General features: G+C 48.3%; 4 protein-coding genes across 6 annotated transcripts in view; 1 reads left to right on the top strand and 3 right to left on the bottom strand.

Moving 5' to 3' along the window:
- The window catches only part of Rhoa (ras homolog family member A), a 34,057-nt gene extending 23,742 nt beyond the window's left edge, over positions 1–10,315 (bottom strand). The window contains exons 1-2 of one of the 2 annotated variants that reach the window (XM_051140705.1): positions 10,148–10,315; positions 570–645 (exon numbers count right to left, since the gene is read on the bottom strand). The gene's annotated coding sequence lies outside the window, so the exon portion shown is untranslated. Of the gene's footprint in view, positions 1–569; positions 646–9,609; positions 9,785–10,147 lie in introns of those variants that run through there. The other variant, XM_051140707.1, reaches the window with a different exon arrangement.
- A 121-nt stretch (positions 10,316–10,436) lies between these two features.
- On the top strand, positions 10,437–14,254 carry Tcta (T cell leukemia translocation altered). 2 transcript variants are annotated; one of them, XM_051140709.1, is made up of 3 exons: positions 10,466–10,980; positions 11,270–11,324; positions 12,942–14,254. In XM_051140709.1, exons 1-3 carry the CDS (start codon positions 10,758–10,760, stop codon positions 12,982–12,984), a joined length of 321 nt encoding a protein of 106 aa, XP_050996666.1. In that variant the 5' UTR covers positions 10,466–10,757; the 3' UTR covers positions 12,985–14,254. The 2 variants fall into 2 exon arrangements, with proteins under 2 accessions (XP_050996665.1, XP_050996666.1); XM_051140708.1 differs by lacking the exon at positions 11,270–11,324 and having other exon boundaries at positions 10,437–10,980.
- Positions 14,255–15,937: 1,683 nt separating this feature from the next.
- On the bottom strand, positions 15,938–20,903 carry Amt (aminomethyltransferase). The gene is made up of 9 exons (XM_051140525.1): positions 20,571–20,903; positions 20,277–20,444; positions 19,550–19,630; positions 18,339–18,470; positions 17,976–18,054; positions 17,522–17,667; positions 16,779–16,959; positions 16,222–16,377; positions 15,938–16,122 (listed from the first exon to the last, which is right to left on the bottom strand). The coding sequence occupies exons 1-9, from the start codon at positions 20,793–20,795 to the stop codon at positions 15,944–15,946; spliced, it is 1,347 nt and encodes a 448-aa protein (XP_050996482.1). The 5' UTR covers positions 20,796–20,903; the 3' UTR covers positions 15,938–15,943.
- Positions 20,904–22,243: 1,340 nt separating this feature from the next.
- Nicn1 (nicolin 1, tubulin polyglutamylase complex subunit) lies at positions 22,244–27,331 on the bottom strand. Its single transcript, XM_051140565.1, has 6 exons — positions 27,108–27,331; positions 24,719–24,895; positions 24,155–24,268; positions 23,655–23,726; positions 22,898–23,002; positions 22,244–22,823 (listed from the first exon to the last, which is right to left on the bottom strand). The coding sequence occupies exons 1-6, from the start codon at positions 27,237–27,239 to the stop codon at positions 22,782–22,784; spliced, it is 642 nt and encodes a 213-aa protein (XP_050996522.1). The 5' UTR covers positions 27,240–27,331; the 3' UTR covers positions 22,244–22,781.
- Positions 27,332–27,678: the final 347 nt, after the last annotated feature.

The raw sequence follows: 27,678 nt of genomic DNA, 5'->3' as shown, positions 1-27,678 counted from the left end.
AAGGGGGGGGGGGTAGGGGGGAGAGACAAGGCCAGTGAGCTGTCTCTAGGGGGTTAAGATCACTTCCATGAAAGCTAACCACCCAAATTATACCCTAGAACACCTGTGATGGAAGGACAGGACCAACTCTTGCATGTTGTCCTCTGACTACCACATCCCTGCCTGAAGTACAAGTGTTAAAGAAAATGGGGCTGAGCCTGGCATAGTGGCACTCGCCTTTAATCCCAGCATTCAGGAGGCAGAGGCAGGTGGATCTTTGTGAGTTTGAGGCCAGGCTGGTCTACAAAGAGAGATCCAGGACTGCCAAGACTGTTACACAGAGAAACTCTGTCTCAAAAAACAAAAACAATGAAGCTGGCCAGATGGGAAGGAGAGAACTGATTTCCACAGGTGTCCTCCAATCTCCACACATGTGTACACACATGCACATATATACAAAGCAAGTCATAGAAAAAGTTTAAATGCCTTCAAGATTGGGGAAAAAGAGAATCACTAATAGTAATTATTAGCAGCAATCACATTTCCAGATTTTATCCTAATAATGATGTTTCAATAGGAGGAAAACATACCTTACAAAGGCGCTGCAAACACACAGCTTCTGTGACAGCAGTTGTACAAAGTACCTGGAACTTCTCAGATGCAAGGCTATAAAAATAAGAAATATAAGTTTATTCATAAGGATAAAAACAATGTAAACATCATTCCAGACAGAAAAATGTGCAGCACCACTTAACTACATTTAAAGAACTCGCCAATGACATCCTTGGCCTGAGATTCTTTGCCATAGTCCTTAACCATTACACAGGACTACAACCTATCACACTTTAGGGCAGTGGCTCTCTCTGACCCTTTAATACAGTTCCTCATGCTGTGGTGACCACCAACCATAAAATTACTTCTGTTGCTACTTCACAACTGTTATTTTGCTATTGTCATGAATCATAATGTAAATATTTTTGGAGATAGGTTTATTAAAGGGTGACAACACAGGTTGAGAACCACTGTTTTATGGGTTGTGTTCCCTTACCCCGACCCCATCAATCCCCAATCAATTTTGCAAAGGTCTACCTATTTCACTGTTTCGGTTTTCTGTCACTGTTATCAACCTCAACTGGGTTGATCTGGTGCTCAATACCACACCACTTCCTCCAAATTGACACACACACAGGCTCATCACAATTAGATGCAAGCACACAAAAACAGCCCTGGTAGCTTAATGAATTCCACCTGTTAAGCCACCATTGATGAGGGTAGTCGTTAGTGCGTGTTGTAAAGCAGTGTTAAGGTCATTACCCCTCTAGCAACAACACTTTCCTCGGGTGTGGTGCGTGTGGGGGATGTAGGTGAAGCTAAACCCTGAACATACCAGAGCTTCTGCTCAATTTAATGGTAAAAGGGAAAAGCTGTCATTAGTATCACAAAAATTATCATTCATACCTTCCTTTGTAAACATAGTAACTTTTAGCTGGGCATGATGTCACATGTCTTTAATGCCAGCAGAGGCAGGATCGCTGTGAATTTGAGGCCAGCCTGATCTACAGAGTGGATTCCAGGACAGTCAGGGATACATAGAGAAATCCTGTCTTGAAACTCATCCTCCAACAAAAAGGATGTAAATATGTGTATATAAAACATGTGAGGGCCGGGCATGGTGGCTCACTCCTTTAATCCACTCAGGAGGCCAGAGGCAGGTGGATCTCTGTGAGTTGAAGGCAAGCCTGGTCTACAAAGTCAGCCTAGGTAAGCCAAGGCTACACAGAGAAACCCTGTCTTGAAAAACAAAAAACCCCAAACAAACAAACAAAAAAAGCCAGGCATGGTGACGCACGCCTTTAATCCCAGCACTCAGGAGGCAGAGGCAGGCAGATTGCTGTGAGTTCCAGGACAGCCTGGTCTACAAAGCAAGTGCAAGTCCAGGACAGCCAAGGCTAATACAGAGACCCTGTCTCTCAAAAAACAAAACAAAGCAAAAAACAAAAAGCAAAAACAAACAACAACAAAAAAACCACACACACACAACACATACATTTATTGAAGGTCTTGCATCTATAATCTCAAACTCAGGAGTTCCAGGTGGCCTCCCAAGGGTTTGAATTTAAGGAGTAAAGCAACATACTCAACTCCAAAATTTCATTACAGTTTTTTTCTTTCTGCCCCATTTACTTACTTGCGTGTCTTGTGTGTTCATGTATATACATGTGTAGAAGCAGATGTTACAGTACACACGTAAAAGGCTGAGGATAGCATATAGAGGTTGATTCTGTTAATTTCTAGCATGTGGGTCCCAACAATACAACTCCAGTGGTCAGGCTTGGTGATACAGACATCTTTACCTTGTTGGCTCTGTTATACAAATCTTTTTGTTTGTTTGTTTGTTTGTTTTGGGGGGGGTGTCCAAGACAGAGTTTCTCTGTATAACCTTGACTGTCCTGGACTGACTTTGTAGACCAGGCCCACAGCGACCCACCTGCTTCTGACTCCCGAGTGCTGGGATTAAAGGCGTGCGCAAACACCGCCCACCTCTTTTTTCTCTTTTTTATGCATATTAGTGTTTTACCTGAAATTATGTATGTGCATCACATGTGTGTTTGGTGCCTTTGGAAGTTAAGAAAAGGGCACCAGATCTCCTTCAACTGGAGTTATGGATGTTTGTGAGCCACCATGTGGGTGCTGGAAACTGAACCCAGGTCCACTGCAAGAACAGTATGTGCTAGCTGGGCGTGGTGGTGCACGCCTTTAATCCCAGCACTCGGGAGGCAGAGGCAGGTGGATTGCTGTGAATTTGAGGCCAGCCTGGTCTACAAAGCGAGTCCAGGACAGGCAAGGCTACACAGAGAGACACTGTCTCAAAAAACAAAAAACAAAAAACAAAAAAAGAATAGTATGTGCTCTTAACCACTGAGCATCATCCTAGTCCCCCTATTTTTTTTTTGAAGATTTATTAATTTATTTTATATAGATGAGAGTGCTCTATCTGCATGTACACCTGCATGTCAGAAGAGGGCACCAGACTCTAGCATAGATGGTGGTGAGCCACCATGTGGTTGCTGGGAATTGAACTCAGGACCTCTGGAAGAACAGTCAGTGCTCTTAACCACTGAGCCATCTCTCCAGCCCCTCTAGTCCCCCTATTATATAAACCTCTCATCATCTAAAGTTAGAAAACCTTTAGAGTGAATACTACATCTTCTAGACCATGTAACATTTTAATGATTGTCCTTATCAAATAGTATTTCCTTTTTAAGTTTTGTTTCTGAATACTGAGTGCTCATAAGCAAGTGTTTTACAAGCACCTTGGGCTGGCTAGTTTTATGTCAACTTGATACAATCTAGCGTCAAAGAAGAGAAAACTTAATTAAAAAAAAATGCTTCCATAATATTTGCCTATAGGCAAGCTTGTTGGACATTTTCTTAATTGATAGGGGAGGGCACAGTACATCCCTGGGCTGGTGGTCCTGGATTCTATAAGAAAGTAGGCTTAGCAAACCAGTAAGCAGCACTCCTCCTTGGCCTTTGCATCAGCTCTAGGTTCCTACCCTGTTTGAGTTCCTGCCTTGGTTTCCCTCAACGGACTATGATGTTCAACACAAGTAAACCCTTTCGTCCAAGTTGCTTTTGGTTCCCTTGTTTTATCACAGCAACAGAAACCCTAAGACAGTACAGCAAGGCCCTATATTCCTTTTTACACAGACCTTACAAGGAAGTTAAAAGCAGCTGTTTGTAGACTAATGGCTTGGGGGAAAAAAAGAAAGAAAAAAGAAACCACTAGATTGGTGATAACTCATTTGATAAAGGGCTTGCCTTGTAAGCTTGAGGACCTGAGTTTGGATGCCCAGCACCCATGTAAAAGTTGGACACAGCAGTGCCCAGCCCTGGAAAGGGTTAACACAGGAGGATCCCTGAAACTTCCTAGGCAGCTAGCCTGCTTAAGTGTTCAGTGGTTTTTGTTTGGTTTGGTTTTTTTTTGAGACAGGGTTTTCTCTGTGTAGCCCTGGCTGTTCTGGACTCACTTGTAGACCAGGCTGGTCTCAAACTCACAGAGATCTACCTCCCTCTGCCTCCCGAGTGCTGGGATTAAAGCATGCACCACTATGCCCGGCCAAGTGTTCAGTGTTTTAAGAAATAAGGTTGAGAGCAACTGAGAAAGACACCAACGGCAACCATGCCTCCACAAGGATGCCCACACATGTACAACATGTATGGAGCTGAAGCTGGCCTCAAACTTGGAAGAATCCTCCTGCCTCAGCCTCCTGCAATCTGGGATCACAGGCATACACTAAAACCCACCAGGCTAGCAAGAGTTTTGTTTATTGTAATGTGTATAGACACTTTGCCTGTATGCCTATCTGTGTACCACTTCATGCTTGGTGCCCAAGGAAGTCACAAGATGTCAGATATCCTGGAATTAGACTTAGAAATGATGGGGAGCCACCACATGTGTGCTGGAAATCAATCTGGATCCTCCACTTTTAACAGATGAGCCATCAACATTCCAGCCTGCCAACTCTCCCTCTATATTATAAACAACAACAACAACAACAACAAGGGAGTTTGAGGCCGCCCTGGTGAGTTCCAGGACAGCCAGGGCTGTTACACAGAAAAGCCGTGTCTCGAAAAAGTAAAACAAAACAAACAAATAAATAAATAAATAAAAATCAAAGCACAAAAAGGAGTTGTAACTGTAACTCCACTAACTGTTAAGACCCAAGCCACTTAGGCAAAAGGCAAAAGATCAGAAGGTTCAAGCCAGCCTCACAAAAACGCCAGAAATTCACAGCTGTACCAGGAAAGGTTAGGCAGCAAGATCAAGAAGTTAAAGGCCATTCTTGGCTACATAACTAGTTTTAGGGCAGCCCAGGTTCTAAGAGACCTTGTCTCAAAAAAATTTTTTTTCAGAGACAGACATGGTGGCACATGCCTATAATCCCAGCACTCGGAGGTAGAGGCAGGCAGATCTGTGTGTTTGAGGCCAGCCTGATCTACAAAGTGAGTCCAGGACAACCAGGACAAGAGAAACCTTGTCTCAAAAAAAAAAAAAAAAAAAACTTCAAGATCATATTATTTTCCAACTTCCAAACAAAGCAACAAATGTAACACCTAATAAGCATCTTCTCTCAGGACAGCCCCAAATCCAGACAAGGCTCAGTGGACATGTCTATAATCCAACACCCAGGAGGCTAAGACAAGAGGACTACCAGGAGTTATGAGGCCAGCCTAAATTACACAGTGAGTTCTAGGCCAGCCTCAGCTACAGCCACAGGTCTCCAAACAAAAAGAGCAAGCTTGGTAGGTGTGGTGTTGCATTCCTCTAATCCCAGACAGGAGACAGAAGGCAGGTGGACCTCTTGAGTTAGAGGCCAGCCTCATCCACAAAGAGAGTCCAGGACAGCCAAAGCTACACAGAGGAAAAACCCTGTCTCAAAAAACCAAAAAATAAAAAATAAATAAAACAACCAATCCTGTATTTTATACTTTGGTCACTCAGTATTAAAAGGGCACATTCAAAAGAAAAATTTTAAGTACATCCAGATTCCTTCAGAAGCAAACACCAACATCCTGAAACCAATACCCAGAATAATCATCTTTAGTGCCTAACTTGTTTTCAGTCACATGGTTTCATAATTATGAACATAGAAATCTTCACTTAAAATACTGCAGCACCATAGGTTAAAAATGAGTCAGGGCCGGGCGAGGTGGCGCACGCCTTTAATCCCAGCACTTGGGAGGCAGAGGCAGGCGGATCGCTGTGAGTTCAAGGCCAGCCTGGTCTACAAAGCGAATCCAGGACAGCCAAGGCTACACAGAGAAGCCCTGTCTCGAAAAACTAAAAATAAATAAATAAAATAAAAAATGAGTCAGGAATGGCGGCTCACACCTGTAACTCTAGCACAATGGAGACTGAAGCAGGAAGATTGCTCAATTGTGAGGCCAACCTGACCTACAGAGTTCCAAGCCAGGCAGAGCTACACTCAAGACTATTTCAGCCAGGCGCAGTGGTGGCGCACGCCTTTTAATCCCAACACTTGGGAGGCAGAGGCAGGTGGATCACTGTGATTTCTTGGCTAGCCTGGTCTACAAAGCAAGTCCAGGAAAGCCAAGGCTATACAGAGAAACCCTGTCTAAAAACAAACACACACCAAGATTGTCTCAAAATATCTAATGTCACCAAAACAGTAACAGTAAATTGCATACTTAAATGTTTTAAGCTGGGTATGGTGGCTCACACCTGCAACCCCAGCACTCAGGAAGGCTAAGCTAAGGGAGAACTGTTTCCAGGCTAGCCTCACATAGAGTGAAACTGTCTCAAAATAAGTAAATAAACAAATAAATAGTAGGAAGCCAGGTGTGGTGCCATACACTGGTAATCCCAGATCGCTGTGCATTTGAGGTTAGCCTGGTCTACAAAGTGAGTCCGAGACAGGCAAGGCTACACAGAGAAACCCTGTCTCAAAAAAACAAAAAAATAATAAAAAAAAAGAAAAAAATGAGCAAATAAATAAACAAAAAGATAGGTAGGAAGATAAATAAAAATGCAGTTACAGTTAGGCCTAAGTATCCCTTTAGTCCCAGTTACCGGGGAGACTGAGGAAGGTTGTAAGTTTAAGATCATATCATGCGGCCAGGCGGTGGTGACGCACACCTTCATCAATGTGAGTTCGAGGCCAGCCTGATCTACAAAGCAAGTCCAGGACACAGAGAAGCCCTATCTGGGGGGGGGGGGGGGGGGGGGGGGGGGCACGGACCATACGCTAGGCTGTAGATGAGCCTGACAATGTACTAAGACTATCTCTAAACAATCAAGGTTAGGGATATACTTTAGTAGCACGGCCATTGCAAAGCATGTGTAATGCTCTGGGTTCAAGCCTCAGGCTGAAAAGTAATTAATTAAACTATAGAGAGGCTAATAGTATAGCCAAGCAGAATGCTTGACTAGCATCAAAGTTGGGTTCAATTCTCAGTACCACAAAAAGCAGATAAGTAACATACAGTTAATTATTAACACTTCAATGTAACAACTGAGTTCCACTGGATAGGACCATTAAGAGGAAAGAACATTATTGGGATTTTTTGTTTGTTTTTAAGTCATATTTATTTATTATGTATACAATGCTCTGCTTGCATGTACACCTGCAGGCCAGAAGAGGGCATCAGATCACATCATAGATGGTTGTGAGTCACTATGTGGTTGCTGGGAATTGAACTCAGGACCTCTGCAAGAGCAGACAGTGCTCTTAACCACTGAGCCATCTCTCCAGCCCCCCAGATTTTTATTTTTTTATTTTTTTTAAAGACAGGATTTTCTACACAGCTGAGGCTGGCCTCAAATCAGCAATCCGCCTACCTCCTGGAGTGCTTCTATTACATTTGTCACCTTACCTACTTCCAATTTTAAAATTCAGCATTTATGCACAATTTGTAATCATTGCTAGTAGCTATAATGCAATGGAAACCAAATGTACTGTCTATAGAAACCCACTGAGCTTAGAAACTTATCTCTTAGCTCTAGTTTCCCCTCACCCAAGAACAGGGTCCCTGGCTGTCCTGGAACTTTGTAGACCAGGCTGGCCTCGAACTCACAGAGATCCACCTGCCTCTGCCTCCCGAGTGCTGGGACTACAGGCTTACAGGTGTGCGCCACCATGCCCGGCTGATTTCTTGGCTCTTTAAAGCTGAGTAAAAAGACTAGTTTAGCACTCAACCTCTTGTTACTACTCTGACTCCATCCCATGAAGAATAAGAAACACTGAAACACTGAAGATGTTTCCACTCTTCCAATAGCTTACATCCCTGATAGACCAGAATGGATTTTTTTTTTTTTTTTTTTTGGTTTTTCGAGACAGGGTTTCTCTGTGTAGCCTTGGCCATCCTGGACTCACTTTGTAGACCAGGCTGGCCTCGAACTCACAGCGATCCGCCTGCCTCTGCCTCCCGAGTGCTGGGCAAGATGGACTTTTAAAAGGAGTTAATGGCAAACAGAGAAAGTATAAGGACTATGAAAGCACTCCAACAAAAGCACTCTCACACATGTGCACTGACCACTTTACTTGATGCATGCAGAGCCCCACCACTTCCACTTAAAATTGAGTCAGGGGCCTCTAGTTGCCTGAAAACACTCTAGGTGGACCTCATCATGTTGTCCTTGCTAACAGTGAGCTCCCAGAAGCTGGGTCCTTAAGAAAACTAATACATTTAAAGGCAAAGCCTAGCCAGAAGAGAACTACATACAAAACCTTAAAGTTAGCTTGGCAAATGGACTGGCCAGAGCCTCCAAAAACATGCATAATCTGCACGGGAAAAAACAGAGAGTAACCTGGAACCCTGAGTGTAGCTGAAAGTGCATGGAGAGTGCCTCACACAAAGGAAGTTCTCGTCTAACTACATACATGACCTTCCAACACTCTTAGTCTCAGCAGGAATGGCGGCACACTCCCAGGAAGCCCAGGGCTGTGCAGGAGGCAGAAAGAGGAGCACTATCAAAATTTGAGGCCAGCTTCATCTACAAAAATCAAGTTCTAGGTCTCAAGTCAGACCCGGTGTCTTAGGCTGAAGGGTCTTCTGTTACTATCACACCCACTGTTCTCTCTGCGTAGTACTAATAAACCTTTCTCTTTAAAAAGAAAAACAAACAAACCTCCCTGAGCTCAGCTTCTACACCTACAAATAGAGTTGGCTTGTAAATCTTAATTTTTTTTCCAGTCTAAAACGCTACATCTATTAAAATAAACCAGTAAATCAGATATATTCCTATTCTCTTCTTCCAGTAGGTTTTTGAGTAGAGGCTATGTAAGTTGAGCATTAGACTTTGACCCAAATTTAGTTGTAGGGTTGGAGTGAAGCTCAGAGACACAGGACTGCTCACTATGTCCGAACCCCCAATACCAAAGAGGAAAATAAAATAGGAAAGGGGGGGGGGGGGGGAGAGCTCACATTATTTTATGTCCCTAAGAAACATCACTGTTCCACATAAGTAGACAAATTCTCAAAGAGAGCCTTCAATATTAAGACCTTTTATTTTTAGTTTAACAACAATAACTTGTGTTAAACGCTCAAAACAGTATCACCATGTGGAAGGTGAAAAACCATCCACATGATACATACATATTTGGGCATGTGACACTAAGTGGCTGAAAATTTTCACCACATACAGCATCCTAAAGTTTCAATTTTCCCCCTTCCAGGTTTGCAGGGGAATATAACCTAGTTTTGTGTGTGTGTGTGTGTGTGTACACAATATTACATATAACCTGCAACAAACACATAAAGAACCAACAAAATCAGATTTTAGTGAGGACTATTAGAAAATACAAGTAGAACCAATTCTTTGACAAAAAAATAAAAACAAAAAGGAAAATGGTGCCAATTTCCACTATAAGCTACTAAACATGAATTTTTAAAAAAATAAATCGATCTGGGTGCAAAAAGTGCAATTTCATGACAACGAACAGAAAGAGGAACCCATCAGTAAGTGATTCTTAAATAAAGTAACTTTAAGTAGAAATGCATCTATTTCAATGCAACCTCGCCAAATTATCTTCAAAATGTTTTTTTCAACTGGATACCTTCCCCCAAGTCATAACCGCTACCATTTCAAAACAATCTTTTACTTACACAATCTCCAATAACACGGCACTGAAAACACCCAGAGCCTGTCTTCACCCGGTATAAAACGGTGATTAATGATACACGTTTAATGTAAAAGGCAAAATGGAGTTGTCGAAGAGTTTCTTGCCTATTCTAACTCCCGACAGCCACGCGCGCTTCGCAGTGGCAGGCTACCCGAGCGCGGTCGCGGGCCGGTCGGGAGCCCCCGCCCAGCCCGGCGCAGCCCTGAGAGGAAGCGACGGGGAGGGCGGGCGGGCGGGCGGGCGGGCGGCTAGGGCTCCACCAGGCCCCGCCGGGCGGGCGGGGGAAGGGGGACTGGAGGCGGCGGGGCGCGCTTCCGGGGACTGCGCGGGCGGGGCCGCCGCCGCCGCCTCGGGCGCGGGGCCCCAGGTCAAGGGGCCGGGGACTAGGGGCTGCGCGGGCCGAGAGCAGCAGGTGGGGCGCGACCGCGGGGCGGGCGACGGGCGGGTGGCCGGAAAAGTGCCGGCCCGCCGACCGGCCGGGGCCCGGAACCGAGGCGGCTGGAGGGATTGCTCCTGCTCACCTCGAGGCGACGACTCCGAGTTCCGGCCTCTTCGCGCTGAGGACGCCTGTCCGCGAGTCCGCAAGCTCGGAGACGAGGACCGGCAGCTCCGTGAGAGACGGCGGACTAAGGAGAGAACCGACGGAGGACCGCGGGCGGCGGGCGGGGAGCGAGAGCGAACGAGGGCGGGCGGTGGCGGGAGGGCGGGGAGCGACGTGCGCGCCCCCGAGCGCCCTGCGGGCTCGAGCTGGCCGCCAGTCGCGGCCCCGCGCACGCGCGCACACTCGCAGTGCGGCCACGATTGCTCAAGAGCGCGTCCACGCCCTAAAAGCAAGACGCTTAACCAATCATCGCAGCCGCGTGGAGCATCACGGGAACTCTGGGGCTATAAAAGACCGAGTTGCTATTTTATACTCACCGAATCACTCATCCTCTAAGTAACCAGGGCGGGGCCGGGTGCGCCTGCGCGGTTTTAAAACCCCGCCCCAAACTGCCAACACTTCGCGCAAGCAAAGTAGATCTTCCTTGCTTCATACTACGCGTGCGCACTGACAGGCCTCACCCCGGAAGACCATACGCTTGCGCAGTGAGGACTAAGGTGACAGTAAACCCGGTGGGGCGCTGGCCAGTCATGGCGGAACCTTGGTCTGGGCAGTTTCTACAAGCTCTTCCCGCTACGGTGCTCGGAGCTCTGGGTACCCTGGGCAGCGAGTTCCTGCGGGAGTGGGAGACCCAGGACATGCGAGTGACTCTCTTCAAGCTGCTCTTGCTGTGGTTGGTGTTAAGTCTCCTAGGCATCCAGCTGGCGTGGGGGTTCTACGGGAACACGGTGACCGGGTTGTATCACCGTCCAGGTGAGGCTCCCTACGAACCTCCTTGGCCTGGCTGCCCCTACCACCACCAAGCTGTACCACTGGGTTCTCCTGTGTCCGCGTAGACTACCTCTGGTCCCCTAGGAGCCTTATACCATTTTACACCAGAATCCCTACCTGTCCATCATCAAAACCCTTACCGGACAATACTACTAGTCCCTAGTATCCCAGCCCCAATCTCTGTTAAACTATACCAGAGGCCCCTGGGCTAATGCCTGCTCAGATCCCCACCCTCAGCCTCCTGCAGCTCTGGGTGTGTTCCTGCCTCCAGGTCTGGGTGGCCAGAATGGATCCACACCTGATGGCTCCACAAATTTCCCTTCATGGTGAGTAAATCTCTTGTCTATCCCAACCCCATGCTTGGCAGGCAGAGGACACTCTCAGTGCTGGTGACGGAAAGAGAATTCTCAGGACATGAGTGCACCAATTTAGTGGCCTTGACAAGAATCCCGCAAGTCCGCAGGCAGAGCTTAGGATTCCAGTCGTGGGTTCCCCGTGTCTTTAGAGCCTCTCCTCAGCATATTCAGTGGGGATGGTGGTGATACCATAATTTCAGAAAGATGAAGTGGCAGGTCTGTTGGTTGGGAAGGCCTTCACTAGGAAGGCAAGAGCATCTATTTTCGGCAAGTACTGTTAGCATTGGAGCTGTAACTCACAGCCTCTATTCTTAGCCTACTTACCTCATCAAGTCAGCCTCCTAATCTCTAAAAACAACAACTTGCTTATCAGGACATTTCATTCAGCTTATCTCTGAGCTTCTACCAGATGGCAGAGGTCACAGAAGGCCCAGAAAACAAGGACAACCTAGACTCTGCTAACAGGGGAAAAAGTCTAGGGAGAGCCGCCCCCCATGCCACCCCCCCACCCCCGCACCCCGTGACACCAAAAATGAGACCAAAGAGGGAGAATAGCACAGTATACTGGACAAGGAAAAAAAAAAAAAAACGGATAAAGCAAGGCCCACTAGCAAGGAGAATGTGGCAGTAGGAGTCTAGATCAGACAGTGATGGTGAACTTTGGACACAAAGGCCTAGGGAAACCATGGAGCGATTGAAGAACTGATTCAGCAAGTCAATACGCTAATCTAATTTGCCTTTATAACTACCAGCTTTCTTTTTTTTTCTTTTCTTTTTTTTTTTTTTTTTTTCTTTTTTTTTTTTCAAGACCAGGTTTCTCTGTGTAGCCTTGGCTGTCCTGGACTCTCTTTGTAGACCAGGCTGGCCTCGAACTCACAGAGATCCTCCCGCCTCTGCCTCCCAAGTGCTGGTGATTAAAGGCTTGCGCCACCAGCACCCGGCTTTATAACGGCCTCTTAATGGCAAGAAGACAAAGGACTAGAAGAGTGAGAACAAGACATCATTTAGGAAGGTTGTCACTGTCTTAGCCAATCACCAAAATGTAGGGAGCCAGGAAGAAAGGACTGTAAGAGATTTGGTGGAGGGCTGGAGAGACGGCTCAGTGGTTAAGTGTGCTACCTGCTCTTCCAGAGGTCCTGAGTTCAATTCCCAGCAACTACATGGTGGCTCACAACCATCTACACTGTGGTCTCATGCTCTCTTCTGGCCTGCAGGTGTACATGCAGCTAAAGCATTCACCCGTTAAATGAATAAATAAATCTTGAAAAAAAAAAACTACCTGCCGTGGTTGCGCACGCCTTTAATCCCAGCACTTGGGAGGCAGAGGCAGGTGGATCATTGTGAGTTCAAGGCCAGCCTGGACTACAAGTGAGTCCAGGACAGTCAAGGCTACACAGAGAAACCCTGTCTTCAAAAAAATGGGAAAAACAACAACAACAACAAAAACACCTGCTCTTCCAGAGATTAGATGGACCCAGCAAGGACTATGAGAGATCAGTGAGCCCAGCTTAGCCAAGAAGGAAGAGCCAACGTCAGGGACCACTCTGCTATCCATGAGATAACGTTGCTTCTCTTTGTTTCTTCCAGGGAAATGGCAGCAAATGAACCTCTCAAAACCCACAGAGAATAAGGGAAGGCAGCAGCAGAAGGGTCTCCAGAGACACCACTGGGTCTGCTGGCTCCTGTGCTGCATCTTGCTGTGGCCCAGACCCCTTGGACAACTGCGGAGGGCTTGGGGTTGGGGGGCTGGAGTACAACAGTGCTTCCAGGGTGAGCTTCCTTTGCCCTCAGCCTTGCCTCCAGCAGCTACAGGTACTGGGCAGGTGAAGTTTGTCTCTACCCTTGTGTGGTTACCCTAAGGAAAGAGTCTGTCAAGGGTCAGAGCTGAAAAGCATTTTAGTTGAGGATGTCAGTCATTCTTTTTCTTGCCTTGGCTTTTTCCTGACTTCCTCATCCCCTTGGGATCTTACAGAAATTTGTCCTAAGAGGGATCTCAAGAGATTGACCAGTTCTGAGATTTATAAGGAAAATCTGTTCTCCCTTAAACCCTGATTTCCTATCCTTTGCTTTGTAGGCAAAAAGGCAGCTAATCTTGGTCTGGACTCGGGCACCAAACATATACTTCCCTGGCCCAGGCAGAGGAAGTTTATCATTTCCCAACTGACTTACTTTTCTGTTCTTTGAGAGCAGGTTGAGTCCCTGAGAGACTGCTCACTCAGAGCCCTAGTGGTGGCTACCATCTCCACTGCCTAAGTACCCATGGGGTTTCTGGTGTGCACCTTGCCCCCTCCCAGGGAGGCACTAAACAGTCAGTTTAATGATTTCGTTGTGCCATTTGGCCTTATCACTTCTTGTCTTGAGAAGGGCCTAATCTTGAGGACCCACTAGCATCATTTCAGTCCTGAGGAATATCACTAAGTGAGCCACAGGCCAGACAGTCCTGGGCCCTTCACAGTGAGTCAAGAGGTTCCAAAGGGTGGGTAGCCAGTTCCCCCAAAAAATACCACTTCTGGAGAATACTATGGTTCCTAAAAAGCATTTTGGCCCTGGATCTGTCGCCTTCTCTAATGGTAGTCCTCCTGTCTCTGCTGGCCCACTAGCTACCTCAGGTGTCCACTCTCTGTTAGATGTCACATAGGCATCTGGCAGCCTTTGCCTACAGAGACTTTGTAGCAGGTATACTGTAAGTGAAACTGGACTGAGCCCCTCATGCCCATGAACATACCCAGAGATGTCATCTATCTGTATGGCAGAACGATGTTCTCCACAGCCCCATACCCACCCACTGACATCGCTACAAAGAGTCAAGGTCTCACATTCTAGCCCAGAAGTGACTGAAGATGTGGCATAATAAACACTGAAATGCATGAGCTGTGTGGTTATTCCAACAGGACAGTGTGTGTACATGTGGGCAACTCGTGAGGGATCTTGGGTTTGTTGCTCTCAGGATCCAAAATACAGCAACTTGCAGAGGTGGAGAAGTGATGTCAGCTCCCTAGAGTGATGGTGTGTTGCCGAATAGGGGTAATATCACATAAATTTTAGAATAGGAGGGATTGGGGGAGCTGAGTTAGTGCCTCATGTTGTCCAAGTTGGCCCTCAATATATAGCTGAGGATCACTCTGAACTTCCATTACTCTTGTGTCCAACTTTCAAGTACTGAGGACTGAGATTACAGAGGATGCTAGCACACCACTTTTTTTTTCTTTCTTTCTTTCTTTTTTTTTTTTTTGTTTTTTTTTTTTTTTTTTTGGTTTTTTGAGACAGGGTTTCTCTGTCTTGAACAGCCCTGGCTGTCCTGGACTCTCTTTGTAGACCAGGCTGGCCTCAAACTCACATATTCTGCCTGCCTCTGCCTCTCAAGTGCTGGGATTAAAGGCATGTGACACCGTGCCACATGAGCACATCACTTCTATATCCCAGTTAGTTCTCATATAACTGGCCCCTTTCAAGGAGATCCTACCCAGAGCCTATCCTGAAGGCCAAGAAGACAGGCCTTGGGGTCGACACCCCAGAAATCCAGTGAACAAAAAACAATAAAGCACTGGGCATAGTGGCGCACGCCTTTAATCCCAGCACTCAGGGAAGCCAGTCTCTCTGAGTTTGAGGCCAGCCTGGTCTACAAAGCAAGCCAGGACAGCCAAGGCTACACAGAGAAACCCTGTCTTGGGAAAAAAATAAAATAAAATAAAATAAAAAAACAATAAAGCTAGAAATCATGGCAAGTAACAAGAAAAAAACTTTAATTTTTTAAAAAAGAGTTAATAAAGTATAATTATTCACAAGAGCTGAGGTCAGCCCAGGTACTAAGCCTGCCATGTTGGCTACTGCACAGCAGGCTGAGTTGACTAAGGAATGTGAAAGGGTGAGTCCATGTTTGCTTAGCCAGCCCTAAGTTTGCACACAGGACCAGCTCAGCCAACACTGAACCAGGAGTCATTTCTGTCCAGGGAAAGGCAGCAGTATGCATTCATAGAAAGCAAAGTGGAGAAGGTACCTAAGCCTACACTGCCCACAGTAAGAGCCCTTTGAAATTAGAGACAGCATGGTGAGGTAGGTTGGGCAGGTGTTATCCTCCACACAAAGGCAGACCTTTGCTCCATGGCAAGCACCCAGCAGAATAAGGTTAGTGGGGCTGTGGATTAAAATGGCACATTAAGGTGATTTGTCATCTAAAAATTGGGCCCTAAAGTTAGAATGTCCTGTCAGGGAAAGAGTCCAGATGGGGCGCTCTCCCCACCCGAAGCAGACCACACACTTAGCTTCCACCCCCTGAGTTCTTTTCCTTTTAAGATTGTATTTATTTTATGTATACAGGTGCTCTATCTGCATGTACACCTGGCACACGGGAAGAAGGCATCAGACCCCAGTACAGATGGTCGTGAGCCGCCATGTGGTTGCTGGGAATTGAACTCAGGACCTCTGGAAGAGCAGACAGTGCTCTTAACCACTGAGCCATCTCTCCAGCGCCCGCCCACCCCCTACTCCCACCCCCTATGAGTTCTACTTCACTATTCTGAGCTCTGTGGTCTGCCCTTTAGGGAATGACTCCTGGAAGGAAGGGCGTCTCCAGGGCCATCTTCACATCTTCACTTGAGAGTATAGTAGTTCGTGGGCACAAAGGGCATTTTGCTAACCACCGTCATTTGCTGCTTCTGTCGAACCTCCACCAGCAGCTGTGTTCCTGGCCGACTGTACTTGAACGGCACATAACCCATTGCTACATTCTTCTTCAGGCTGGGTGAAGGGCAGCCACTGGTCACTGTACCTGTCCAGGCATAGGCCATAGGTTAACACCATTCTGCCAACTCAGTACCCCCTACCCTGGACATCCTGCCAGTCGATGTCCCCATCTTGGGCCACTTACCCATCACGGTGCCTTCTGGGTTCAAGATAGGGCTGTGTGCTCTCACTGGAGCCCCTTCACACACCAATCCCACACGTCTGCGCTGCACCTCACCCTTCAGCTGAGGAATGATGATTTTGGCCCCCGGGAAGTCCATAGCAATTCGACGACGCTTCCCTGAAGGATAACACACCACATGGCAGCCATAGTCCACAGGAGCCCCAAGTGACTGACATCCATCAAGCATGCCTGTCCTGAAGGCGCTCTGTAGTCCTGGCTGGCCTGGAACTCACATGGATCCGCCTGGCTCTGCCTCCCGAGTGCCGGGATTACAGGCGTGCATCACCGTGCCCAGCTTTGACCAGGCTCTTGGGCTCTGTTCTTCAGTCAGTCATCAGTCGTCCCTTACCCCCTGGAAGCCATACTTACAACCCTCAGCTTATAACAGGCAAAGACACAGTAGCACCTCAGGGAGTGAAGGCTTAGCCAGGCCAACCTTAGGGAGCAGTCATGAGCTAAGTGGTGTCATTAAAGAGTATTTGAACTCTCAGGACCCCTTGAATGCTAGCCCAGCTCACCCAGTGTCCAGCTGAGGCTGCCCTCCACAGGCGTGGTATGTTCATCAATGTCATTCCCGTACAGACAGAGGCCTGCCTCCAGGCGCAGACTATCTCGGGCTGCTAGTCCCGCCAGCTTCACCTCTGGGCTTTTCAGCAAGGCAGTGGCCAAGTGGACTGCACTTACTGCTGGCACTGCTATCTGCACAAAGAACCAAGAAGTGGATGGACAGTTAGCCCTAAGTCTTACGTCCAGTAATTACTTTCACCCCCTTTGGTTGTGTGGGAGTAAAACACTTCATCGCTGCAGTATATCCCGACCTTGCCTAATCCCACCCCTCTTACTGAGACAGGTATCCCAGATAGGTCTGTAATTTATTATTCTTCTGTCTGTACCTCATGCCAAGCTTTACAGCCATCTCTTTTTTGGTTTGGGGTTTTGTTTTCTTTTTCTTTTTTCTTTTCTTGGTTTTTTCAAGACAGGGGTTCTCTGTGTGGCTCTAGACTCACTTAGTAGACCAGGCTGGCCTCGAACTCACAGCGATCCACCTGCCTCTGCTTCCCGAATGCTGGGATTAAAGGCATGCACCACCACGCCCGGCTGGGTTTTGTTTTCTTTGAGCTAGGCTCTCGCTGAATAGTCTTGGTTAGCCTGGAGCTCATTATGTTAGACCTTGAACTAAGATCTTCCTGCTTCTACCTGCAAGGTACTGGGATTACAGGCATGCGATACCAAACGGAATAATAACTGCTTCTTGGTGTACCTCCACGCCGTCCTCTCCTGTGTAGCCACAGCGGGTCACACGACAGCCAGATACACCGAACACCTCCATCACGGCACTGGTCATGAAGGGCAGTTTCCTCAGATCGTCTGTCACACCAGCCTGCAGCACCTGCACTGCAGTAGGTCCTGAGTCCAAAGAGAATAACCACAGTGTTGGGCCCAACACCCCCTGGACTACAGCCCTCATACAAGAAGCAGAAGAGACCCTCAGCAAGCCCAACATTGCAAGTGGGGAGAGGACGCCATTGACCCTAGCCCACGAACAGCCTTGCTCATGGTGAGAAGTGAGAAAAGAGGAAAGATATTTAACTTTGGAATTATGGCATACAGATACCATAGCACCCATACCTTCCTCTTGGGATAGCCCCTATGCCACGCAGCAAACACAGTCAGGAAGATGAGGGCTGGCTCTAGCCCCGACCCGGCGAACTCACCTTGCAGAGCTAACAGGGCGTTATCTACCACCTCTAAGCCTACGTCCCTGCCCTTGTTCTGGAACTCCTTGACCTTGTCCTGAAATGAAAAACAGAGACACATCAGTGCCTGCAACCATTCCTGAGGACTTGCTGTAGACTGGACGCTGCAGACCTTAAGCCTCACCAGAGGATGCTCATTTCAGGCTCAGCTCTATCTCCCCACCTCCTCTACTCCCCATCCCCAAATGCTGATGTGCACCAGGAGGGCCTACTCTTCAGTCTATTGGCTGTTCTTTTCTTCGGACTCATTTTCTGAGCCCCTGTCTGCTCCGGGCACTGCTTTATGGACAAAGAATGCAAAGTGCCTAGAATAAAGGGTACCTGCATGAGAGCCAAGTCCTTGTCCCGGCAGCCAGCGTTGGACACTACGTACAGGTGCCCTTCAGAAGTATTGGTCACAATCAAGTCGTCTAAGATGCCTCCGGCTTCATTGGTAAACAGTGACAGTGTTCCCTAGCGGTAAAGCAGAGCATCCTTGTCTCCGGATCCAGGAAGCCCAAGCCAAGTGTGGAGTGGCTACCACATGAACTCATAAACACAGAGCTGAGTGAAGGCAAGGCTCAAATCTAGAGCCTTTGACCTTCATTTGTCAGGCAAATTCTCACCCCTCCCATTTTAAGGGGTCTCCTCAGACTAGTGGGACCTTTGGTTCCCTCCCTATTCAGTTCTTAGAAACCTGTTTCACAGCTGGCCATGGTAGTGTTGCCTTTCATCCCAGCACTATGGAGGCAGAGGCAGGCGAATCTCTGAATTCAAGGCCAGCCTGGTCTACAGAGTTAAAAAAAAAAGAAAGAAAGAAAAAGAAACCTGTTTCACTCACACTCTGTGACACCTAGGAACTACTCTTCCACCCTGCCCAGGTAACTCTACCCGCCTGCCAACCTCCAGGATAAATGCTTCAAAGACCATCTTCAGGATCCCACAGGCTCCCACCATAGTCTTCAGCACTGTGTTCAAAACACTTACAGCTGGCCTCACCCTTGCCACTGGATGGACAAAGCCTGTGCTAGATCACACCGACCATGTAGGGATCCTGGGAAAACTAAGATTCTGGCTCAGCAGGTCCAGAGCAGTGCCTCAGCATATTCCAAGAAGATGGGGAGGCTGCTGGGTCAGTGACCACCACACCTTGAATAGAAAAGGTATGGGCAGCAGAAGAGGTCAGGAGGGCATATAAATGTTGGTCTCTGGCCTCCCAACCCAAGGAGTAAGGCTGGGATCATGCTTCCCCAAAGCTGGCTGGGTAGCTAGAAACAACCCAAAGGCTCCATCAAGTTAGCAAGCCCCAAGCCTGTGATCCCAGCACTCGGGAGGCAGAGGCAGGTGGGTCTCTGTAAGTTCGAGGCCAGCCTGGTCTACAAAGCAAGTTCAGGACAGCCAGGGCTACACAGAGAAACTCTGTCTGGAAAAACCAAAAAACCAAAAAAAGAAAAAGAAAAAGTTAGCAAGCTTTGTGCCTCTTATGCTTGAGGCACGCTGTTTACTGGTTCATGACTGAAAATACCCACTGGGAAGAGATTGACTGGGCCCACCTGGTTAGGCTTTAGCTCTGCAATGTCTCCAACCACCATGCTCTCCATCAGCTTTACTCGGTCACAGCCAAATATCTTGGTCTAGGGAAAAGATGGAAAGGCCCAGGCTGCTGCAGCATCTGCAGCCTATAAGACAATAAGTCAAGGAAAGCATCTTCCAGTACACACAACAGCCCAGCTCAGAAGTGACTGACTACAGTCTTTTGGTTCTAGAGATGGCAGAAGTCCCATCTTCTCATTTTCCCTATTCATCCGAGCCTCGGTGTACCTCAGGAAGGTGTAAGAATTCAAGGGGACCTAGCATCTTACTGAGATACCCAAGCAACTTCTAAACCAATACTCGGCACAGCAAATGGGAGTGGGTATCAGCTCTAGCAAACCCAAAGGCATTAAAACAAGAAAGGGCCTGGTGTGGTGGTGCATGCCTTTACTCCCGGCACTCAGGGAGGCAGAGGCAGGAGGATCTCTGAGTTCGAGGCCAGCCAGTGCTACAAAGTGAGTCCAGGACAGCCAAGGCTACACAGAGAAACCCTGTCCTGAAAAACCATTAATAAATAAATAGATTAATTAATTAATTAATTAATTAACAAACAGACCACCACAGGAACAGGAGAGATCAGAGATAACTGAAGACCTCCTGAATTCGTCCTCTAGCGCCCCTAACACTGTAGTCTAAATATCCTCAGACGAAGCTGCAGAGTAGAGGGCCTGGTCCACCATGACTCACCTGCAGCATGTGAGACACATCGAAGAGAGAACAGTGCCGGCGTGTATGCAGGTGCGAATCCACGTGACTATCTCGGTATTGCACAGGCAGACTCCACCCTGCAAACGCCACCATCTTCCCTCCGTGGGCTAGGTGGAAGTCATAGAGTGGAGTCCTGCGCAGCACATCCTGCAGACAGCCAAGCTCAATGCTACCAGGGCCCCAGCCACCACCAGCGTCCTTCCCCCACCGCCCAAGTCCAGTTAAAAAAAAAAAAAAAAAAAAAAAAAAGACTTCCAGCACCCTTTATCCCACCTGTACAGAACTGAGCGGGCGACTCTGGACCAAAGGTTGTGTCTGCAGGCGAAAACTCAGAGGGGCCACCACACTCAGTGTCCGCTGCATTGTCACCCGCAACTGGTGCTGCCGGCACACAGAGGCCACTACTCTGCCAGGCACGCTGGGAGATGTAGTCCGAACCCCTGCTTGGACAGGTCTTTCTGGTCCGAAGAGGCTGGGAAAGGGGGGCGGGAAGCCCATAGGGCAGGCTGAGATTTAAAACTGAGAGCTGACACGCGATGACCTCAGGATCTTCCTCTAGCCAATCAAAGCAAGTCAGTCAGTTCAGAGCTGAATAGGCTGCCTAGAACCAGAATTTAGAGGTAGAACTCCCTGCCTCCAGAAGGTCAAAGTTCGGCAAATGGCTGAAAAGCCTGAATTACACATTCAGGTCAAATAGCAGTGGGGGGTGGAGCGATCACTAGAGGATGAAGGCCGCTGGGCAGGCACAGTACTGGTCTGGCCTAGCCTCCTACCGTGGCCTCTAGCTTTCCCACTGGGCACACACAAGCAGCAAACACAGTTGTGTTTTCCACAAGTATTTATTGATCCTGCTGCACACTGGCTCCAGTGCTGGGAAGGTAGGAACACAGCTGTGAATTAGGCACGGTCCCTGCCACCCCAGGATCCTCCTTACTCTTACATTCTGAAGACTGTTGCTCCCTGAACTCAGGACTATGGCAATCACCCTTTCAGCAAAAACCCAATGGGGCTTAATGATCCTGCAGGTGGAGACCCGGCAGTTTGGTGCAGTGAGGCGGAGGCAGGTGGGTCTCTTTGAGTTCAAGGCCAGCCTGGTCTACAAAGCAAGTCCAGGACAGCCAGGGCTACACAGAGAAACTCTGAGGGAGGAGGCTGTGAGGGTGGGGTTGGGGTGTTCCCAGGGGCAAGCAAGAAGAATTAGAGGGAAACAAAATTGGATCACAGGAAAGCACAGCAGCCTTTGCTAAGTGGTTGTGTTGGGGGTAATGGAGGGCCTCGGCCCTTCCAAAAACATCAGTGAGTTGCTGTTCATTGGACACATTCCCCACAAAGCTGATCTCTCACCACCCTGAGCCACTGGGAAAAGGGCCATGGATGTGCTCTGTGCTGAGTCTGATGACAAACAGGTTTGAGGTCTCATTCTCAGGCCCCAGCTGTGACTAAAGCACCAGCCCAGAACCAACAGAGAACACTTTTCAGGAGCCAGTTCAGAGACTCAAACACTCAAGCTCCCAAAAATGCCAGCTTCGCCTCCTAGGCTGGGAGCAGACACATTTCAAGGCGGGCAGTCCCCCCCACCCCCCTCTCTCTCTCCCTTTTTTGGTTTCAAGACTGGGTTTCTCTATGTAGCCTTGGCTGTCCTATGTAGACCAGGCTGGCCTCGAGCTCACAGAGATCCGCCTGCCTCTGCCTCCCAAGTGCTGGGATTATAGGCCTGTGCCACCCCGCCCAGCTTTTCTTTCCTTTTTTTTTTTTTTTTTTTTTTTTTTTTTTGGTTTTTTTGAGACAGGGTTTCTCTGTGTAGCCTTGGCCATCCTGGACTCACTTTGTAGACCAGGCTAGCCTTGAACTCACAGCGATCCGCCTGCCTCTGCCTCCCGAGTGCTGGGATTAAAGGCGTGCTCCACCACTGCCCGGCTTAGCTTTTCTTTCTTAAAGATGGAATCTCACTATGTAGCTCTGACTGGCCTGGGATTCACTGTGTAGACCAGGCTGGCCTTGAACTCACAGACTGCTGCAACTAAAGGTGTGTGCCATCCTGCCTGGCTGTAGGACATTTTCTTTTTATGGATATAAAGAAAAAAGGCCATGAGCAGAAGCAGAGGGATGTATAGGGGGCATCTCTTCCTCAAGCTCCCTAGGTCATGAGTGTCAAAACAGCAGTGGCTTCCCAGGCTACATGGAACAGGTTTATCTCAGCAATGGGGAAAAGAGTACCAAACAGGACAGGCAGGAGAAGAGGATTCTAAATAGAATTGGTGAGTTTTGAGAGGAAGAGATGGAATTTGCATGTCAGACAGGAAAAGACAGAAAGTGCCCCCACTAGGAAGTCACGCTCAAACAACTAGGTGAGTGTCAAGAGTTCCCGAGCTGTAAATTTTGCCCAGATAGAACTTGGATGCACAGGGAACAGGCTTCAGCTTCTGGTGGCCAAACCACGCCTGGGTGGGCACAGAAGGCCAGTGTCCCAATCAAAGCTGCTGCTCACGTGTAGGAGAGTAAGTTCAGATCATAACAGCCATCCACCTGCAACACAAGAGACCATCAGTCCTGAGCCGCCTCAAAGCAACATAGGCCAGCCAGAGGGAACAATCACTCACATCAAAGCGGCCGATCCTCGTGGAAGTATGACTAGCCCGAATCATCTCCGTCAGTGCCCACATCTGCTGCACCTCGGAGGACACTCTGCTGGGGTCTGGGAGACCCTGCTCCGGAAGGAAGGAAGGAAGGAAGGGAGGGAGGGAGGGAGGGAGGGAGGGAGGAAGGGTGGTCAGGAATCTCTCCTGAGAAGTGCCCTTAGAGATATAAGCTATGGGCACTCCAGCTGAAACCGGTAACATTCCCGGATAGCCTGCAGAACCTGTGACAGCGGGCTGCTGTCCACTCAGCAAGCAATCCACACCTACACCAGGTCTGACTCCAATCCCACAGAGCACTCAAGAAGACATTGAGGGGGCTGGAGAGATGGCTCAGTGGTTAAGAGCGCCACCTGCTCTTCCAGAGGTCCTGAATTCAATTCCCAGCAACCACATGGTGGCTCACAACCATCTATAATGTAATCTGATGCCCTCTTCTGCAGATAAAGCACTCATATGCAATAAATAAAATAAATAAATCTTTAAAAAAAAAAAAAAAAAAAAAGAAGACGACATTGAACCGTGGGCCCTGAGTCCACTCTCAAACTTTTGTAGTGCTGGGAATCAAACCCAGGACCTTATGCATGCTAGGTAAGTATTCTACCACTGAGCTACATCCCTAGGCAGCCACAGGGACAGGCAGAGGAACCATTAGTACATGCGCTGGACCTCAGAACCATGTATATATATGTGGTTAATGCCCTGATGCAAGAGAACTTACCTCAAGGCGGGGAGCAGGCTGCTCGGTGGACACTGGGTGGGAAAGCCACGTGGGGAATGTCAAGGAGGGGCTCTGCAAAGCAAAGGCATACTGTCCAAAGTGATGCAGAGGCCGGGCGTGGTGGCACACGCCTTTAATCCCAGCACTCGGGAGGTAGGGGCAGGCGGATCACTGTGAGTTCGAGGCCAGCCTGGTCTACAAAGTGAGTCTAAGACAGACAGCCAAGGCTACACAGAGAGACCCTGTCTCAAAAAAAAAAAAAAAAAAAAAAGGATATCCCAGCACTGACAAGCACTGGGTGTTCTCAACGGTCTGAGTGGACAGAACCTCACCTCTGATTATGAACGTCTGCAATCACACGCCTCCATCTTCCATGAAGGCTTCCTTCTGAGTCTCACCATCCTTGCCCATGACCCACCCCGGTGCTCCATCTCTCCTAGCCATAGCTAGAAGCCCTTAAGGTAAAGGGGCTAGCCAGTAGGTTTCTGAGAGTCACCTACCTTCAGTCCCTGTTGGTAGATTTGCAGTTCCTCCACCGTGAAAGACAGCCACAGTGGTGATGGCTGCCGCAGAATCAGGCGCAGCTCCAGCACTCTGGTCATGTCACACAGCATCTGAAACACATACAAAATGGCCCACTGAGCAGGGTGTGGTGTTGCAGCACGGCTTCAGTCCCAGCACTCAGGAGGCAGAGGCAGGCAGTTCCTTTCCCTGAGTTCAGGGCCAGCCTGGTGGACAAAGCAAATCCCAGGATAGCCAAGGCCACACAGAGAAACCCTGTCTCAAAAAAAAAAAAATTTTTTTTTTCAAAAAAACAATCAATCAATCAAACAAACAAAAAACCAAACAAAACACCAACTGAAGATGCAGTTCGTGTACTAAAAACCTCCCAACCAACAGTAAACCGAATGCTTCCCCAAGCCTTTGGGAAGGAGAGAACCGCGGTCCCTCCAAAGTACCTGCCTGAAAGCCTCAGTCGAGCCGAGTCCAGCCCCACTCTCCCTTCCTGCTACTCTGCCCACTCCCTAGGCAGGAAGTCCCTGGCCATGCTGAGCCCAGCTCACCTGGTGCTTGAACAGGGATACATACTCCTGGGCTCCCTCCTCGCTGTGTGGGTCAGGCATCAGGCAGTAGTCCCGCAGACAGGTCACCCACTTGGCTGGTGCGTGTGCTGTGGTATGGTGACGGACACGGATGCTCAAGAAAGCTGTGTAGTAATTCTTAAATGTGATCTCCTGCAACTAGAATAAACGCAAGCCACCATGAGAAAGGAGGCCCAGGCCCAGGGACATCATCTCCTACTTTCGTAATGTACACTTGTGCTAAACGATTCAACAAGTACTGGGGCCCAAACACAATTTTGCCTCCCTAAAAGTGCTCACAGTCCAGTAAGTCATGCAAACAAACCATGCCAACATATCTAAGATGGTATCCCAGGCGGCCAGACCCCGAACCCCAAGGAAGACAGAAAACAGGCATGTGAAACCTGAAAAAGGATGAGCTTGCTAAGTGGACCAATGAAGGCTGAAGATGCAGCTCAGCTGGTACGGTGCCAGCCTTATCCAGAACGTTTGAAGTTCTGTGTGAAAGGTTCGGTACTGCATAAAGCAGCTGTGTGATGCATACCTGTAATCCCGGTGCTTGGGAGGCAGAGGCAGGAGGATCAGAAGTTCATAATAAGCCTCAGCTATTCTTGGCCACTCTGGGATTACTGAGATTTCACACACACACACTCAAAAAAAAAAAAAAAAAAAGCTGGGCGTGGTGGTGGTGCACGCCTTTAATCCCAGCACTCGGGAGGCAGAGGCAGGCGGATCGCTCTGAGTTCGAGGCCAGCTTGGTCTACAAAGCTAGCCCAGGACAGCCAAGGCTAACACAGAGAGACTGTTTCAAAAAACAAAACAAAAAACAAAAAACAAAAAAAAAGGAAAAGTACTGGGCGGTAGGGGGCGGGGGGGCTGGAGAGATGGCGCAACAGTTAAGAACACAGCTCTTCCAGAGGACCCAGGGTTCAAATGCCAGCACCCACATGGCAGCTCACAACTGTAACTCCAAGATCTGACATGCTCAAATAGACACACAGGCAAAATACATGAAATAAAGGTAAATAAATTTTTTTTTAAAATTAAAAAGTACCAGAGTGAGAGAACCTGAGAATCTAGTACGTAAATCAGCTTGGTAATAACAAAGGCAAGCAGGCACTCGAGCACTCCCTCCCTTCCTCCCGCTCCCTCTCTCTCTCTCTCTCTCTCTCTCTCTCTCTCTCTCTCTCTCTCTCTTTCAGAAGGAATTAGCAGACTTAGACCAGACTAAGAATAGTAAGGTCGCCCAGGACACAACTGTGATCCCAGCAGAGGCAGGTGGATCCCTGTGCGTTCAAGACCAGCCTGGTCTACAATACGAGTCCATGATAGCCAAGGCTACACAGAGAAACCCTGTACCAAAAAATGTAAAATATATAAGATAATCAATTAAAAATTGAAAATATAGATATCGGGCCTGAAGAGACAGCTCAGAGGTTAAGAGTACTTGGTGCTCTTGCAGAGGCAGGTTTGGTTCCCAGCACCTATATGGCACCTTACAGCTAGCTGTTCATAACTCCAGTTCCAGGGGATTCAGAACTTTCCCTAGCCTCCTCAAAATACATGCAGATACAACATTCCCAAATTTAAAATAAATAAACCTTTTAAAAAATAAAAACATTAAATAAATAAATACTTAGATGTCAAAGATCCGCCTCAAGCACACTGACTCAGTTTTTCCATTAAGTTTCCCCACCCAATGGCAAGCAACATCTTGGGAGAGAATGACACACTGTAACACAAAGCATACAGGGCCAAGAGGGTGGGTGAGGCACAGAATGCTATGCCATTAGAGGAAGGCTTTGTCTTGTGTTGAGGTCATGCAACGCCTTGTCACTTGGTCAGCTGAGACAGAAACACGACGAGGGATTGGAAACAACTCATTAGGAGGCCCTAGATAAAGCATGAGTTGCACCTGACCTGGGGCAGGGACCATTGGAATAGGGACGATTCCAGCTATGGCCAAAAACCTCTCGCTTGTTTTTGGTTTGGTTTGGTTTGGTTTTTTTTCGAGACAGGGCTTGGCTGTCCTGGGCTCGTTTTTGTAAACCAGGCTGGCTTCGAACTCACAGCAATCCACCTGCCTCTGCCTCCGGAATGCCGGGATGAAAGAAAGGCGTGCGCCACTACACTCACCCTCTCTCTTGTACTAAGGTTCAAAATTGTATTTCCAGTGATGTCCTGAGCACTGGGAAGAGTTGCTGAAGAGAGCAGGAGACTAATAGTCTAATAAGAGAGTCTATGGTACTGAATAAGGCCAGTTCGCAAAAGCAAGGGACACTGCAGAGGATGTGGAAGAATAAATGGCTGGGAAACGCCCAAGTTACTAGGTCTTCCCCGCCTTGGTCGCGCCTATTGGGGGGTCGCTCACCTCGAAAGGCGCGACGTTGGGAAATGTGACATCCACAACCAGCACGCCAGGCCGACCTTGGGTGGTCCTCATGTCGCCCACTTGCAGGGCTACGGTGCTTTTCACATGACAGGGCACCAACATTCGGGACATGATGCGGGCGACCAAGAGAAATCACTGCTAACAGTCTCCAACCAGTAGCCCTTATTGGCGTCACCTATCGAACCAAAGGAACTACAACTCCCAGGAGACATAGTGCTCGTACAGGCCAGCCAATCACCGATGCTCAGGGCGGGCCCAGAGTCGGAAGTGCCTGCGGAAGTTCTTCTTCAACCAATCACCACGCGGCTATGAGTACCTCCCCCCCCCCCCCAGCCGCCCCCGGCAACCGTCCAGCCATTCTTTATCCAAAGGATCCAGAGTGCTGTGGGCGGGTTTAAACCTCTTAGATTCTGCTACTTTGTTAGGTTAAGAAAAAAATCCAGGCCGGGCGTGGTGGCTCACTCCTGTAATCCCAGCATTTGGGAGGCAGAGGCAGAGGCAGATGGATCTATATGACTTTGAGGTCAGTCGGGTCTACAAAGTGAGTCCA

Source organism: Acomys russatus, chromosome 32, assembly GCF_903995435.1.
Source record: "Acomys russatus chromosome 32, mAcoRus1.1, whole genome shotgun sequence".
NCBI classification, from domain to species: Eukaryota; Metazoa; Chordata; class Mammalia; order Rodentia; family Muridae; genus Acomys; species Acomys russatus.
The sequence above is the reverse complement of the archived record's forward strand: the minus strand, read 5'-3'. Positions and strand labels throughout refer to the sequence as shown.

Coding starts and splice junctions, on each gene's coding strand:
- Tcta (XM_051140708.1), top strand. CDS start 10,758: ATGGCGGAACCTTGGTCTGGGCAGTTTCTACAAGCTCTTCCCGCTACG. Junction 10,981..12,941: donor CGGGTTGTATCACCGTCCAG/GTGAGGCTCCCT, acceptor TGTTTCTTCCAG/GGAAATGGCAGCAAATGAAC.
- Amt (XM_051140525.1), bottom strand. CDS start 20,795: ATGGGCTTCCCGCCCCCCTTTCCCAGCCTCTTCGGACCAGAAAGACCT. Junction 16,378..16,778: donor CAGCCTCAGCTGGACACTGG/GTGAGCTGGGCT, acceptor GTTATCCTTCAG/GGAAGCGTCGTCGAATTGCT. Junction 16,123..16,221: donor CCCAGAAGGCACCGTGATGG/GTAAGTGGCCCA, acceptor ATGCCTGGACAG/GTACAGTGACCAGTGGCTGC.
- Nicn1 (XM_051140565.1), bottom strand. CDS start 27,239: ATGTCCCGAATGTTGGTGCCCTGTCATGTGAAAAGCACCGTAGCCCTG. Junction 24,896..27,107: donor CCAACGTCGCGCCTTTCGAG/GTGAGCGACCCC, acceptor CGTTTATTCTAG/TTGCAGGAGATCACATTTAA. Junction 23,727..24,154: donor TCTACCAACAGGGACTGAAG/GTAGGTGACTCT, acceptor TTTGCTTTGCAG/AGCCCCTCCTTGACATTCCC.